The sequence below is a fragment of the Trachurus japonicus genome, chromosome 13 (genome assembly GCF_045865225.1).
Source record: "Trachurus japonicus isolate A0001 chromosome 13, Traja_1.0".
In the NCBI taxonomy this organism is placed as follows: Eukaryota; Metazoa; Chordata; class Actinopteri; order Carangiformes; family Carangidae; genus Trachurus; species Trachurus japonicus.
In genome coordinates this window covers 36,687,000-36,704,197 of record NC_140919.1, presented here as the reverse complement: position 1 = coordinate 36,704,197, position 17,198 = coordinate 36,687,000, and the positions used below count along the sequence as shown (strand labels likewise).

General features: G+C 41.7%; 1 protein-coding gene across 2 annotated transcripts in view; it reads right to left on the bottom strand.

Moving 5' to 3' along the window:
- The window catches only part of schip1 (schwannomin interacting protein 1), a 239,723-nt gene that overhangs the window by 161,845 nt on the left and 60,680 nt on the right, over positions 1-17,198 (bottom strand). For both annotated transcript variants that reach the window (XM_085796335.1, XM_085796336.1), the window contains exons 6-8: positions 3,453-3,517; positions 3,148-3,219; positions 2,521-2,656 (exon numbers count right to left, since the gene is read on the bottom strand). In XM_085796335.1, coding sequence (XP_085652461.1) covers positions 2,521-2,656; positions 3,148-3,219; positions 3,453-3,517 — 273 coding nt within the window. The remainder of the gene's footprint in view (positions 1-2,520; positions 2,657-3,147; positions 3,220-3,452; positions 3,518-17,198) is intronic.

Genomic DNA, 17,198 nt, shown 5'->3' with positions numbered 1-17,198 from the left:
GAAACAGCTCTTATTAGAGTGTTAAATGACATAAGGTCGAACACTGACTCAGGCAAGGTGTCAGTTCTGGTCATGTTGGATCTCAGTGCGGCGTTTGACACTGTGGATCACAGTATACTGCTGGACAGGTTGGAAACCTGGGCAGGACTCAGCGGGACAGTCCTAAAATGGTTCAGGTCCTACTTAGAGGAACGGAGTTATTTTGTGACCATTGGTAGTTATCAATCCGATCGAGTGGCTATGACATGTGGAGTTCCTCAGGGGTCAGTCCTTGGACCCCTTCTGTTCAACCTGTATATGCTGCCTCTGGGTCAAATTCTACAGAACTCTAATGTCAACTATCATAGTTATGCAGATGACACACAGATATATCTTGCACTGTCTCCAGATGACTGCAGTCCAATAGAGTCATTATGTCACTGTTTAGAGCAAGTCAAAAATTGGATGAGCCAAAATTTCCTTCAGTTAAATCAAGAAAAAACTGAGGTCATTGTTTTTGGAAATAAAGAGAAGAGGGTTGCTGTCAGTAAACACCTTGAGTCACTGTCTTTAGAAACTAAAGACCAAGTCCGAAACCTCGGCGTGCTGATAGACTCAGATCTGACCTTCAACAGCCATATCAAATCAGTCACCAAATCAGCCTTTTATCAACTGAAGAACATATCCAGAATTAAGGGTTTTATGTCCCAAACTGATCAGGAGAAGCTGGTTCATGCTTTTATCTCCAGTAGACTTGACTACTGTAACGGTCTTCTGACTGGTCTCCCCCAAAAAAGTATCAAACAGCTGCAGCTCATTCAGAACGCTGCAGCTCGAGTTTTAACCAGAACAAAGAGATCAGATCACATCACCCCAGTTCTTAAGACCTTACATTGGCTCCCAGTCAGCTACAGAATAGATTTTAAAGTTCTGCTCCTGGTTTACAAATCACTGAATGGTTTAGGTCCAGAATACATGAAAGACATGTTAGTAGAGTATAAACCCAGTCGAGCTCTGAGATCTACTGACTCAGGTCAGATAGTGGAGCTCAGAGTTCAGACCAGACATGGTGAAGCAGCATTTAGCTGTTATGCTGCTCACAAGTGGAACAAACTACCAGCAGAACTGAGATCAGCCCCAACTGTAAGCACTTTTAAATCCAGGTTAAAAACATTTCTCTTTTCACATGCTTATAGCTGAGAACTTTAAACTTATCTATTTTTTTTTCTTTTACTTTTATTTGCTCTTGCTTTTAACTCTGTTTTTAGTGTTTTGTTTGTTTTTATTCTGTCTTATGCTTCTTTTTTTAATGTTTTGTCTTTATGTAAAGCACATTGAGTTGCCTTGGTATGAAATGCGCTATATAAATAAAGATGCCTTGCCTTGCCTTGCCTTGCCTTGCCTTAGGGTCTCAGCGCACGCACACGCACGCACGCTCATAATACACACACCAACACACACACACGCTCTTTCTCTCAGTGATGATCATCTGCCCTTGTCAGCAGGTCTGAGTCACTGAGCTAAGCATTTCCTGGCTATCCCAAAGGATATCAAACACAACCAATGTTTACTCTGTGTGTGTGTGTGTGTGTGTGTGGTGTGTGTGGTGTGTGCGCGTAAACGTATAGGTTGCTTTGATGACTTTATCTACAGCCTTCTTGGCCTGAATGCTGGCAGTCAGCTGCTCACATCATGTGCTGCTATAACCTAATGGAGGGAGCACATTCATTCCAGTGTCTCTGCTGCTCTGAGTTCTCTTCGCTGACATCCTACAGTATCTGCCCTCTTTTATCCACAGGAATCCAAATCAAACAGTCTTCTTCACTGTAAAAGCTTTCCTCTGAAGTGATTGAGTGGACAAGTACCACCTAAGTGTGCTCATACACACAGCTCTCCCTGCCGTCTCTGTGATTTAACCTGCCTGTTGACTTCAGGCTCAGAGATTAGTAGAGAAGTGTACACACACACTTGCTATTCAGCCAGAAGGCTGCATTCGATGTCAGTATAGAATTATAATGACCAGAACAGACGCAGGAGAGAAAATCCTGGGGATTTACTGTGGTCTGGTTAAATGAAGGGAAGATGTGCTAAATGAGAATGGCTGTTCCACTGGTTTTAATTCTCTGTGGGGTGTGTGTGTGTGTGTGTGTGTGGGTGTGTGTCACACTAAATCCTTGTATATTTACTCTTTGCTCCCAAAGAGGAGGCTGGCTGTGAGTCTGCATACTAAGGGAAATTAGCTGAGAGATACTGCCCCCTTCTGGACAAGAACAGGACCATGTCAACCATACTAGATTCACCACATAGGGCTACACAAAACCCTGGACACCACAACAGCAATATCTTCACATATAACATGTACTTAGCACAAGTCTGTGCACACAAACCATTTTTTAATTAAAAAAAAAAAATTAAAACCTTATCTGTTTAACTGTCTGAGCAAAGACACACACCCCTGCACACACAACCCCCCTGCAACACCGTCAGTGATAGTGTTGTCCGAATGCTTTGATTGTGATGTTCAACATAGACGAGACTTACTGGGGTGCTGCCATCTGACAGGGTTGTCATGCTGATCGACATGCTCATTTTGTCAGAGGAGGAGAGGGAGGGTGGGGAGGGGCTTCTCTTCTCTGCTTCCTGTCTCTGGAGGAAGTCACGCCAGGCTCGCTGAATACTATTAAAGGAGAGACATCACATAGATACAGGAAGAGAATTTGTGAGCATAATGCATGATGGTAGTACTGCGGCAGGTCGGTTCACCTGAGAATCAGTCATGAGGTGAATTCTCTTTAAAACACAGAACGTTCTTACAATAAGTTTTTAAAATAAAACTATGTGTACTTGTGACAAAGTTACACTTATAAGCACCTCCAGAGGATTTTCCATTTTAATACTGAGACCTTCATATCACTCTCTTTCCGGAAAAGTAGAAAATATATACAGTAATGTATATGAAAGGAAATTTGTTTAATAGATTCTGTGTTTATTCATCTTGTGTCCTTATGGTCCTGAATCCCAAGTTGGGAACAACAAAGCTTGGAAACAAGATAAGAACTATACAAAGTACCCAGGGAGTTAGTTTTCAGTTTCATGTGTCATACTCTGTAATCAGAATTAAAGCCCACAACTGTTTTTTTTTTAACCACAGATAAAAGATATACTTACATCAACACCTTGTTCTCAAAGGGCGGCATGTTGATATTGATGTTGTTATCTAGGTCCATGGTCAGATGATTACTGAGCCAGGAGAGAAAGGGAAGGGGTGTAGGGGACATGCAGAGGACACACACACACACACACACACACACAGGTCCAATCTCAGTCAGGGTTATCGGTAATTAAACAGCAATGGCTTGGTCCCATCTGCAGGGAAATGGGTTTTTACAGCAGCACAGGACTCTGCGGCTCATTCTGTCTGTGTTTTGTGTTTATTTGTGTCTGTTTCTATGTGTGTAAGTATGTGAACCCACCTCTGCAGCTGGAAACCTGCATCATGAGCGTGCTTGAAGCCACTCTGGAGGCCCTTCAGCTGGTCCTGTGTGAGAGAGACAGAAGGGGGGAGAGACAAAGTGACAGACGTAAGAAACCAGCTGACATCTCAGATGCGTGGCTTCGATGCAGACTACACGTCAACCTGCGGGGCTAAAAAAATGAAGCCTGGTAGCAAACAGCTTCTCAAATGATTTCTCCCTGTATAGCAACTGTACAGTGGGTGACTTTTGATATGACTCATGCTTACCACAAACTGACCTGTAGCCTACCAAAGTCACAGCGTCAAAAGCGCAGTAAAGAAACCTATGGTTAACGTGACGGAGGCTACGACCATCTTCATACAGTCTATGCTGCAGACACAAAGAAGCTTCTGCAGGAAAAGGAAATCCCTACAGTGTATGTGTGTGTGCAAATAGGAGAGAGTATTTGTCAGATGTGTGATCATTGTGCTGAGCTCAGGGACCCCTACAGCAAGTGGTTTGACAGCATTTTGGCTCAGTTAGATGTTTTCTTGTGAAGTTAGTGAAGCAAGCTTTGGAAAACTCTGCCAAATTGCTGCATCAGCCTTTTTCCAGGCATTTGGCCCCCGAAGCACAGACAGAGTCAAAGAGAGGAGTCAAACAGAGAGAGACAGGGAAGGCAGAGGAGATACAGTACAGCCGGACATAATTCATGAACCAAGGTGCAGGTGTTGTACAGATGTACAGAGGTACAGATGTGGCAGACACATTCAAGATTAGAGAGGTGAAACTTTACACTTTCATTAAAACGACTCCAAGCACCATTCTCTGTTCATCACCTGCTGCTCTCCTCCCCTCAGCTCCATCCTTGTGCTTTAATAGTGCTGTGTAATGAGGACAGGCCTGCCTCTACATAATTGAGCAGACTAATTCAATTACAAGGGAGCAACAAAGTTTAAGTGGAGCAGTTCTTCCTGATGAGCCAAGAGGGTCACATCAGGGCACTGAGCAGCTACCAGCTACACATGGTGCATGTGTGTGTGTGCGCCTGCAGTGAAATGAGCAAAAATCCACACTTTTGACTTTTTGTTTGATCGTCCCATTACTGTGTAATGAAGTATGCATGAAGGATATACTGCATCTGTTTGATGGCAAATTGGCTTATAATGAAATTCACAGTAAGAAATATATTGCATGGTTAATATTCATTATATAGCAATGTATACTTTAATAACACTGAATGGGTCTCAGAAGAAAGTCCCTTGAAGTGCAACTAAGCACATACTGTATATCGGGGTGGCCAACCAGCCACGGACCTGGAGCCAGAATTTTTATACTACAAAGAGCCACATTATACACACACACACCCTCTCTCTCCCTTATGTAGGCTACGTATACACACACAGAATGAAATATTAACAATATACAATGTCACAAATGTCACACACCAAACAGGAGATTGACAGAAATGGGTTTAAAGGGTTACTTCACCCAAAATCGATAATTCACCAATTTTCTACTCACCGTCATGCCAAGGAAGGGTTGGAAACATCCAAATACCTCCATACTGCTCGCCTGTACTGAGCCAAGTGTCCTGAAGCCATGAAAAAGTTGTTCGGAAAAAATAATAATTTCATCTCTGCCAGTGGATCTATTGATGTTGGTGCGCATGCACAAGATTTGCTACAAGATGTTCGTTCGTCATTGTAAACCACTGGATGTATGATGTGAACACAGAAGAACATCTCGCAGCAAATCTTGCGCATCTTGCGCAGCCACTGGGAGCTACTACTACAACAAGGCTAGATCAAATTAATGTTGTGTTTTAGACGATTCATAAGTGAACACTATCCGCCACCATTATATGAAAATCCGTTGCCAGCCAGCAGAATTATCGATTTTGGGTTAAGTATCGCTTTAAGCTCCCAAGACTACAGGCCAGTCTTTGTCAACACATACACACACGTTGCTCAGCCAGATTCACATCACGCTGCAAGTCTTCTCTAAGACCAGTGTGGCCATGTTATTTCACTCATTCACTCACTGATATATCATGCAGGACTTAGGCAAGTCCACATAAATATAAACATTTGCAACAGCATCCAAAAAACAGAATGTGGGAAAAGTTTTTTTTTTTTTTAATCTTATTGCTGTTTTTATTTTACTAAGTTTATTATGTTTCAATGGAGCATGCTGAACTGTGCTGAAGCTTTGAAGCTTTGAAATGTGCTAATGATGTGTCACATCAGACAGAAAGGCACAGAAGTGTGCAGTGCAGGTCGTTTACCCCCTTCCTCCCCCCACCACTAGATAATTGGTTCCATGTAGGGATGCACATTTTGTTTTGTTTTTTCTGACCAATAACCAACGCTTGTTAACCGATTAGTAACCGTTATCTGATAAGATCATCATCTATTGGCGACTGAAAAGATGATCGACTGTTTTTTCTTGCCATTATAAAACACAGTTGCTACAGCTGTGCAGCCACATCCATGGAGCTCTGTCTCAGCTGATCTGTGCTCAGCTTAGATCTTAACATGTTGAACTCTTATACAAAGTGCAGCCAAACACCAGGCTGAAGAGAGAGGAACAGCAGAGGTTCCTCTGTCAGCTCGGTCAGCTGCAGGTGAGTTATGGGTGAACCGCCGTTCTTTTTTCTTCTTCTTTTAAATGTGAGTTGGAGAGCTGCATTCTTATTGGCTATGTATGTATATATACTGTATATATATGTATAGCCACATATACACTGTGTGAGTATGTGTGCACATGTGTGTTTAATCAGCATCTCAGTGAATTTTCAGTCCAACACAAAGTCACAACAGGATCATTTCTTTTTTGATATTAAGGTCTATTTTGTTTGGCCGTTTGCCCATTTTCACTGTAGCAGGCAGTGTTGTTTTTCTCATTACTCTGCCTCCCAGAAGGAACAAGCAGCTCATTAGACAGAATCAAGGACTTTGACTAGTGATCAATGATTGCTTCAAGGAGCTGTTTTTCATCTCTGTCTGTCTTTTTGTCTTTCCTCTCTCCATTCCTCTCTGATGGGAAGAGGATCTGTGCAAACATTACTGTGGCTTGGCTGTGAATTCAGTACAACACCTCCCCAGACTTACCTCTGCTTTAAGAGTCAATGTCACCTCAGCTTTCCCCAAATCCGTCCTAATGCTATCCAAGACAGACAGCTGTCTCTCCATTACACAGTCCTCTACCCCTCACACATACACATCCAGTCAGACACTTTTAAAACAGACTTTAAAAGGCCCCATTTGGGAATTTTGAGACAGACAGCAGTGAGGCTGTGGCGATGAAAAAAGAGAGCAAAAGTGAGAGAAATCGAGAAAGAGGAATGAACTCAAAAGACACTAAAATAACTTGAAGGCAGAGAGATGCAGAAGAAAGGCTTGGGTAGTGAGAGACAAGAGAAAGGCGATGCAAGTGACAATGATGGAGAGATAAGCCAAGTATAAACAAGGGGAGGAGATGTCTGTGTGTGAGTGTGTGTGTATGTGTGTGTGATTCTGGGTAATGGAGTTGCTGGGAGATTGAATGAGCTGATCATTTCAATTTCCCCTTAGAGTTACTGATGACTCTGTCACAGGTCTGGCCAGACAACCTATTAGCCCACCTCACAAACACACAAACGTCTTTCAAGTCAGCACACACTCAAAGAAAATGTATACATTCATGCACACCTCACACAACATCTCCATTTACTGTGCATCCTGGCCTCTCTACTTGTTCCCATAACACAGTATGGAGACTGTCCAATATATCACCTTACAAACAACAAATGAATGCATTTAAGACTTAATGCTCCATCAGTGATATCCAAAGCACATTATTCATCACTTTGAAAAAAAAAAAACTTGACTTCAGCAAGACATTTACAATCGTATTAATACATGGTATTGATTTCAAAATCTATAGCAGTACACATTTTGCAACCACTGAATACCAAACAAAGTGCAGTAAATTTGCTGTCAAGGACAATGTATTTGGTCCAGTTAAAAAGTCTTTTCCTCAGCTATTCACACCTATATCCTTCCCTCCCTACCTCAGTGGAAAACACTGTCCCATGTCTGGAGTATAGGAACACCACAAAAAAAGTACCGGAACATAAACCAGAGGTTTGCATAATTTAGTGGAAGAGTTGACAGAAAATCTATAGTCATTTTGGGCTTTGGCAGTGCCAAGCAGGCTCATATTGATTGGTGTATGTATATGTGTGTGTGACTGTGTATGTGCGCGCAAATATGTGTTTTGGTGGATTTATGGGAGTCAGACAGATCAGAAGGAAGAAGAGAGAGGCTCAGATGGAGATGGGACCTTGAACCCACAGCATGTCTCACAGCTGAGGAAATAGAGCTACTGACAGCCCGATACAGACCACAAGAGCCTTTTCTCTGTCTCTGCCTCTCTACTCCCTCAACCCTGTGTCCCCTGGATTAGTTGTTTGGGAGGTTTTCTTCATTATCATAAGGCAAGGAAGCAGCAGGTCAGGTGCTAGGTTCAAGGGCCTGCAGGCCGGGGAAGAAAGACCGCTGGTCTCCTGGCCGCTGCCCTTGCTCTTATGCAACTCCTGTGGGAATCCATGAAAAGGTTTCTGCCAACTGCCATTTCTGCTGTGCATGCGGGGTCCTGCTAACATCTTTTTTGTTTTAAGTTTCATGTCATTGAATTGAAAATATCAAGAAATGGCTGAGTATAAAATCAGTCTCATAGCCTCCAATGACACTTTCTTCTCAGACTGTGTTTACTACCCAATATATTGTATGTTGATAGAAACTTATAAATTCAGCGTGTCCTTTACTCTGGTGGAGAATTTTTCAAATCAATTTGTTCGTATCTTTGCTGCCCTGTCTGTCCCTATATTTGATAGAAATCATTTTATTCTTTTATACTCATGGCTGAACACATATGGGCACTACGTAGAAGCTTGACAGGGCTGTTGATGTTGCAAGCAGTTTAGGATTTACAACCAGCAGGTCTTCGGGGAGGCCAAAGCCATCCCATACTGCGCAGACTGAACAAAGAATATGAGCTCTTGCCTTTAGGCCACAGCTATAGATCACCTGCTCTGGGGACAAAACCACTCTTTGTATTGTATTACTATACTATTGATACACTATAAATGGAATAGCTCATGTACATTAACAGCAGCTCCCTCCGCCTTTTATTTGTACTGTGTGCCAACATTTGGCATATAATCCCGTGGTTGTTATTCTGCTTATTGTTTTAATATTATTTTTATAAGTGTTATTGTTTTCACCACGTTTATTGTCTTAAAGTTGTGTGTGGTGTGCTCTGCTGTCTTACTGTCTTGTTAATATAAACCAGGCAGCACATCACACTTTCCATCATAGGACTATAAAAAATGACCTGACCTGACTTGTGTTGAAAGAAGCAACAAACTATGAAAGAAAAAAACGATGTTTTTTATAATTTGAGATGATCTTTGGCGTTTTTCTGAATGAAAACAACAGCTGGACACAACAACGAATAAGAAACAGAGTATCATTCAGTTGGGCCAAACCCCAACATGCAACTATTCTGAATGCAGATTTATCAGTGGTGGTCACCTACGTTGTAAAAAAGATAAATATATTTAGCTCAGAGTGGCTGCACTGTAAATAGTGTGTAATAGAACGGCAATTAATTCAATCTACATCAATGTCATGTGACTCGCTTTGATCATATTAGTGATGCTAGGTGACTAGGTGCTGCAAAATGTTTCTCATAGAAGAGTCAAGTGAGAAGACTCATCTGGCTTGTGAAGGAAGGTTAGGAAGGTTCAAATAACAAGAAAATAGCTGTGTTACGGGGAAGAGACAGTGTAGGAGATAGAGGAGGGAGGGGCTGGATGATTGACATCCTGAGAGGTGAGATACCTCAGCTGTAGGGGACAAAGGGCATGGGGAAGATAAAGACACAGCACTTTGCAGAGGCAGAGAGTGATCCTGCTTAGAGTCAGTTTAAAAAAAAAAGAGAGAGAGGGAGAGAAAATATGAAAGTAGGTTCATCGTTGGCGGTGAGAAGAGGGGATATGGAGGTGAAAGAACAAGCCTGTGGGCTCTGAAGAAATTAAACTGGACCAATGCCAGCCAGCCAGAGAAACACAGAAAAGAGAGAAATGGCCTGCCTGGGAAATGGCCTTCATCTCTCCTGTACATGGGGTGTAAATCTGTCCCTTGCACCTCCAACTGATTCACACACACATATTAACACTCACACACATGATTTAAATAGCTCTCCTGCTCCTCTAAATGCCCCCTTAACTCAGCTCTGGGGACAGAGTGACAGACAAAGAGAGGAGACGAATGCACACACGTACACACATCTAAAGAGCCTATAAAAACACAGTCATAATCTATTTCCCTCATCGGTGCACTATATTATCAACTCTGTTGCTCTTCTAAGGTCACTATCTTCTCCTCCTCTTCCCTCAATGTAACAGTCGCAATATAATGTGATGGTGTTCCTCCACTTCTTTGTGTCTTCTACTTTTGTCTCATCTCTTCTTGTTTGCCTTGCACAGTCTCTCAGTCTGGGTTGGTTTTCCTCTTCAATACTTGATGAGCTTCCTGATGTGAAGTGCTGGCAACGGCTTCCTGGTCGTCACTCTGTCGTCTTCCAGCACTGTAGAACATTGGCCAGCTGTGTTTGTTTTCCTGTTGAACTCAATTAACTCTGGTACATGTACACGCTCTCCCGAAAGCTGCACACATGGACATTTATATGGTACACACACACACACACACACACACACACACACACACACACACACACACACACACACACACACACACACACACACACACACACACACACACACACAGTATGCATTGCTAGACACTAGATAATTGTACCTAATCTGCACGATGAGGACCAACATCATGCAACAATGTACAAAGTCAGACTTTTCTTCAAAATTAAATGAAAACAAAGGGACAGACAGCCATGGAATGAAAACAATAAAAATATACGCACATAAGAAAACTAAATTACATCATTTGTGTGTATCCAATGTCTTAAATCAAATAACCCCACCCCCCTCATATTCATTCTATGCAACCATGAACAATACTGTACAAGCCTTTTTTTTGCAGCACCACGATGTAAATGCACAGTTCCCAAACATCAACTCGTGTATAATGGTGTGTTGAAAATGTATGGTTATTTTGGAGGCTGTAGTCTGTGGTGCTGTTGGATCATATAACACAATAATGGAAGGTGTTTAATATTTTCTATTTTATTTATGTGTACATGTGTAATCATGTAACAGTGTAGGATTTACTTTAGGGTGTTTAGACGGCATTCGTTTTTTTTTCTTTTTTAAACCTAATAAACTGGCCATGGAGTGTATGTGACAGTCCTTAAGGGAAAATGTTACTTTCAAGTATTAAAGGGATAGTTCAGCTTTTTTGAAGTGGGGTTGTATGAGCTACAAATTAAGTATAATATCTGCAGTAGAAAAGTCTCTGCTCCCACCCACCCAGAAACACTAGCACATCACACTGCACCGAGACACAGGCAGTACACTCTTAATCAGCATATTTTCGCCACCTACGAGAAGTCCCGTCTCAAAATAATACATCAGTTGAAGAGTAGGGTCTAAGTAAGCGGAGCCTTGTGGAGGAGTACCGAGGAGTACTGAGTGAGTTGGGTATAGTTCCTGATAAACAAATTCTTTTCTGACCAGGTGATGCAATTTTTACTGCCAGTGTCTCGGTGCATATACTGTATTAGGTTGCATGGTTGTATAACACAAATATCTACTGTATATTAGTGCTATCAAAAATATTGCGTTATTAACGCGTTAATGCAAATCAGAGGAGCCAGTTTCCGGCAACGCCGCGGCGCGCACCTCCACGGCCGGCTCACACCCTGCAGCGACCGTTTTGGCATCTGGTCTGTTTTGTGTGGGGCAAGCCAGGCAGGAAGTCAAACAAAGAAACACGAGACAATCCGGTCAATTTTCAAATTAGAACAATTTTCAAAATAAAACACAGCGATTGGCGAATATGATAGGCCAATGTGTGTATGTTTGTAGCCTATTTGTGTGTATTTACAACACACACACCTACACACATACACAGGCTACACATACACATAAACAACACACACAGCTGAGGGGCAGAATCGTCAGTTCGGTATATGTGTGTGAGTTTGGAGCTTATTTGTGTTTACCGTAGCTATTTATCTAAACAGAGAGCAAGAAATGAACACACACATGCACACTATTGATAGATTTTGTTTCAAATGTGAATGACTGCTCAAAGTGAGAATGTTAGTGTGGAATATAAAACTACATGTTGTTCAAAAAAAACATTTGCACAAAGCAAGCCAATCCACTTTTCCATGTTGATAAGAGTATAATAATTCAAGGGACATTTAGAATAGATAAAAATGTGCAATTAATTTGCGATTAATCGCGAGTTGACATTCATGAGATTAATCGCGATTAAATATTTTAATTGATTGACAGCACTAATATATATGTATCCATATACAGTATATGTGTGTGTGTGTCTGTATATATATATATATATATATATATATATATATATATATATATATATATATATATCACCCTCTGACATGTAGAAAAGGAAGAGTATATGGAATAAAATAGAAATAATTGTACAGTATAATGATAGAATATGGTGCAGTACAATAAGTGTGTGTACTGAGGCAACGTGCTTAAGAGAAAGGAGCTTAGTTACAGTTCACTGTTGCTTTCTGGTTCAGCGTGACCAGGTATTCATCACCTACTGTTGGCATGACCTTGAGGCTACGAGTTATTCCTGTCACCTCTCAGCCAAAGACCTGCCATGACCCGGCCCTCATCTGATGCTAACCTAACTGCTTTAAACACCATCATACCATCTGCCACACTACATCGACCCACACCCTCCCTCTCTCTCGCACACACAGGCGACCCAGAGGACTCTGAGGCAGCCTCTATCAGTCAAGCCTCCCCGGGGTCCTTTGGCCTAGCCAGCCACCCGCCGCCATCTCTGCCATCACACTCACATCGTCATCGCTCTACTCTGCCACAGGGGCACATAACCTGTCAGTGCACCGTGTCTTTGTATGCATGTGTGTGTCTGTGTGTGTGTGTGTGTGCATGTGTGTTGGAGCGATAGCAAAAACCGAGGACAGGTGCTGTTATCTGTAGCCATTCCTGGCCAGACACTGTATCTTCGGGCACCTGTGTGTGTGTGTCTGTGTGTGTGAGAGTAGATTTGCCAGTGTCCACTGGGATTCAGCATCCAGACGCTGGCAATGTCGTCCCTGACTGACCCTGCAATCAGAGCTGCCTGGCATCCTCTCTCTCTGTTGCACTCTGTTGTACACACACACACAGAGTTTCAGACATACTGTCTGTCTCTCTCTCTCACACTCACGCACACATACACACAAGCACACAGTCTATCTTTCTGCTCTGAGAGTTAGGCTAATGACTGACGGTGACAGAGACAGAGAGGAAAAGAGCTGCATACTGAGAAAGAGGAAATGGAGCAGGAACAAACCTAAAGACAATCACGCAAACTAATACAGAGCCACAACAACAACTCATCCCAATGTGACACAAACAATGATAATAACCAATAAATGGCATACTGATGGCCACAACAATGTAGCTGGACAACGGGGGTCAAGGGAGTTGAACATTTCAGGAAGTCTTGTGTTTTTCTGTAGGCTATGTTGCCTCAGTATACAACAGTTAACAGTTCCTCTAAAGACCCCACAGTAACTCAGTATATTCAGAGGAGGGGGTGAGCTTCATGGAGACCAGCCAGTCTGTGGGCAATGCCAGCACTAGGGCACCTAGACTCAGACACACACACATTGCAGAGTCCCTTGGTTGTCCAGGCAACAGAATGAGCATGGCTTGTGGCTGGAGCAGATACTGGTCCACTGTGTGTGTGTGTGTGTGCGTGCCTCATTAATTCCACATAGTTGCTGATAGTAAAAAATTCATTAATTAATTAAACTACAAGTGCAAACAGCTGTCACTCATGCCTGTCTGGTGTCTTTGTGGTTATACTAAATTAGAAGCTCTGCCTTCTATCATAACTTGCAGGGAATTTGCTGCTCCAGTGTATTTGTATTTTATTTCAATTCCAATCATGCCACAGGAATCTGTGTTAGTGACAAGCATAATAAGGAAGGACAACAGACGTTCAGTACAAGAAGGCAGCGCGGCCATGAAAACAGATCATTACAAAAAAGTCATTATCAAGATGGCATCCAGAAATCAATTCAATTTCCTTTGCATTAGGAGAGAAGGTGTTCATGACAAGGGTTTTTCCTAGGGGTGGTGAAAAAAATCGATAATCGATTAATCGCGATTATTAAATGACCGATTATGAATCGATTATTAATTTTCCAAAAATCGATTATTTATATTTTTCAATTTTTTTTTTTTTTTTTTTTTTTAAATATTTTTCAAATTGTAATACAAAGGCGAGTCCTCCTGTTACTGGATGTCATACAGGATTTAACCACAAGGTGGAGCGGTCTGTCTGTCATAACAAGAGGCTGTGTAACTGAGCCAGCGAGCAAGTGTGTAGGTGCTAACAAGGTGCTAACCAGGTGCTAACCAGGTGCTAACGGTGCCGGAGCGAGACAAGATCGATACAATTGAGTGGCGACAGCTTTTGATGTCGCCGCCAGCGCGGTCACGTGGTTCATGTTCCAAACTAGGCTGCCGCTGTCATGTTTTTCTATGGGACAGACAGCAGTGAGCTTGCTTTTGAAGCATAAAGTCCGCTAGCTTAATGCTAACGTTGTATAATGTAAAACACCATAGACGGGCTAACAGAAATTAGCATCGCTACAACCATAGCAGTAAAGCTGCTAAAAACTGTTTTAATTCTGGCTTTAGCGCTGTTAACACGTCACAACATGAGGACCAGCTGGTCTTCCTCCATAAGAATCTGGTTGCTCCAGAGCAATGATTTGATCGCTGAAGTTGAAGTTACACAGCTTGCTCTGTTTTTATAACAGTAGGCTAAAGTAAAATGTGTGCAAGCTGGTTGTTCCAGAGCAATATTATTTGATCACTAGTTACGTGTGTTGTGTTCTGTTTTTATGTGTACATTATCTAAAGCCTACAGTAAAATATGTGTTGCATCTGTCTTTCAAAAAAAGTGACTTACTAATTTAAATCTCCTTTGTGACACGTCCAAAAATACAAAGGGTCCATGATCAGTTAAAGTAACTTATTGTAACAAAAAATCCAAGAATCAAAAAATGAGCCAACAAGCAATCAACGCACAAAGAGAAAATTAATATGTGGTTTTCAATAAATAAAAATAGGCTAATAATAATCCAGCAACTGACTGATAATAATCATGACAATAATCATTGATAATCGAAAATCGAATCGATAATCGTTAATAATCGAAAATCGGTCTGTAATCGAATCGAGACTTCAATAATCGTAATCGAATCGAATCGGGAAATTGGGCCAATTAACCACCCCTAGTTTTTCCTGGATGAAATTTAGGTGGTGGTGGTAATGGAACAACTTTTCATATCTTTATTTATGTAATTTGTTTTATTTCTAATGGCTTATATTTAATGAAATCCAGTATCTCAAAAAAATTAAATATTACAAAAAAAGACCAATTAATAAAAAACATTTTTAATATGGAAATGTTGGCCTTCTGAAAAATATGTCCATCTATGCACCCAATACTTGGTTGGGGCTATTTGACCTGAACTACTGGAAATAGGCTTTTCCATGTTATTCTAGTTTATTGAGATGCACCTGTAAAACTCAAGGATGTGGGACGCTGAAACATCCCGGGACACTATGAGTGAGAGGCAAACAGCCAATCACCTAATAGCTGCGTAGCTGGGTTACAGCACCATCTCTAGGTGTGTTTAATGAAAACAGGAGAGGAGATTATGAACTAAAAAGTACACATTAGCTCATCGCCATGGTAATGGTAACAGGTGACTCTGAAGCAGCGACGGTAATAATGAAGCAGTGTCAGGCCGCTCACCGTCACTGAAACGCTCGATGGAATCTCCGATATAATATGCTGAGCCGAGAGCATCGTATATCTCACTTGGTAGAGCACACTGCAGCGACCCTGGGTTCGATTCCCCCCGATAGTCGCTTTGCTGCGTGTCAATCCCCCCCTCTCACTTTCTCCCCCCTTCGCTCTCTCTCTCCAGCTGTCTTTTCAAAATAAATGCATAATAAGCCCGATGAAGAAAAAAAACGGACTTGTGAGCTGGTGGTGGTGAGAAATTTAGCGGTGGCGGCCGCCATCAAATTCTCTATGCAGGAAAAACCCTGAGCTATATTTTTGATTTTCGCTGCAAAGATATTCACACCCCGAGGAAATGTATACTACCACTTCCTCTTGTCCTTTTTGCCTGCAGCATTTTCCGTGTGTAGTTAGCACTCCCTCTCCCTAGGGGGGCATAATCAGAGCTGTAAAGCCAGCCGTTAACATGCCAGAACAAACACACAGTAAAGCAGTTCCTTTTACAACACCACTCAATACTACCTGTCCTCCACGGCAGCCAAGCAGAACATCACTGTACTAACGACTACACCGCTGGTTGGATAGCAATATATATGCAAAGAACTGCAGGTAAATGTATGCAACCATAAAGTCTCTTTTATTGGGCATTATGGACAAATAGGGGGATCGGCATTGTTGCTTAATACGATTGTAAAAGCAGTAGTGGAAAGAGCAGTAAAAGAGATGCAGAGTAAGGTATACGAGCTCCCTGGGGAGGTTTTAGTTAAGGTGATATGATCCTATTTAGAACTTTATTTTGCATCTGAACAAGTTCACTAAAGACCTCTAAAGTGTATTCAAGTTTATTTCATGCTGCCCCAGTTCTTGTAAATCAGTTTTCAGATCTCTCAGTCAAAGGACTCGGACCCTTACAGAAGAGAAGCCTTTAAATTGGATGTAAAACTAAACTAAATATCACTCAAAGATGCCGTTTGGCTTCAAGTCTTTCACTACCAACTTATCATTGTAGGAATAGCTGTCAAACCAAGAAAGTGGAGGCCGTCTCATTCTGACCTTTAAGTCATATTATCAGTCAGGCTCCAAAAATACAGGATGCTCTCCATATTTCAACTTGCTATTGCTTGCTGGTGTTCCTAGTTAGATACTTGATGTATAGGATATATATATACGGTATATGATACAATGATATGATATGACTTGTATGAGCCCAGCTCTTTTAAATTCTAGTTTCATTAACTTTAAATTTCTTGTTTGAAATTTGTAATCTCCAAGCCAAAGCTGAGATACCCAGATGATGTCACCACATCAAAGCTCCCTGAAAGGAACAGTGCATATTCATTTTCATTTCAATGCATTAAACTGGTGGCCCAAACCTTTAGAAGATGTATTAACTAGAGTGAAGGTCATTGTGATTTGATGGTTGCTTCTTTGCACCATCTGGTTTTTCCTTCACCTGTAAAATCACATACACAATGAACTAAACAGAACACCTTTTTGCTGTACAATGTATTGCAGAGGTTCACAGCGTATTCACAAACACTGAGTCACCATCCTACACACACACAATTATAGCCAGGGTTGAGCTGTGAGTTAGAGCTAAGACTGTCCATTAGCAGTGGTCCATAGCTGTTTCAAGCTTAATGAAGTAGAAAGCCAGAAGAAAGAGGAAACCTGCAGACCTGATTAATGCGAGGGGAAGAGAGGAGGCCGGAGAGAGGAAGACAGGAATAATGATGAAGAAAAAGATAGAGCAGGG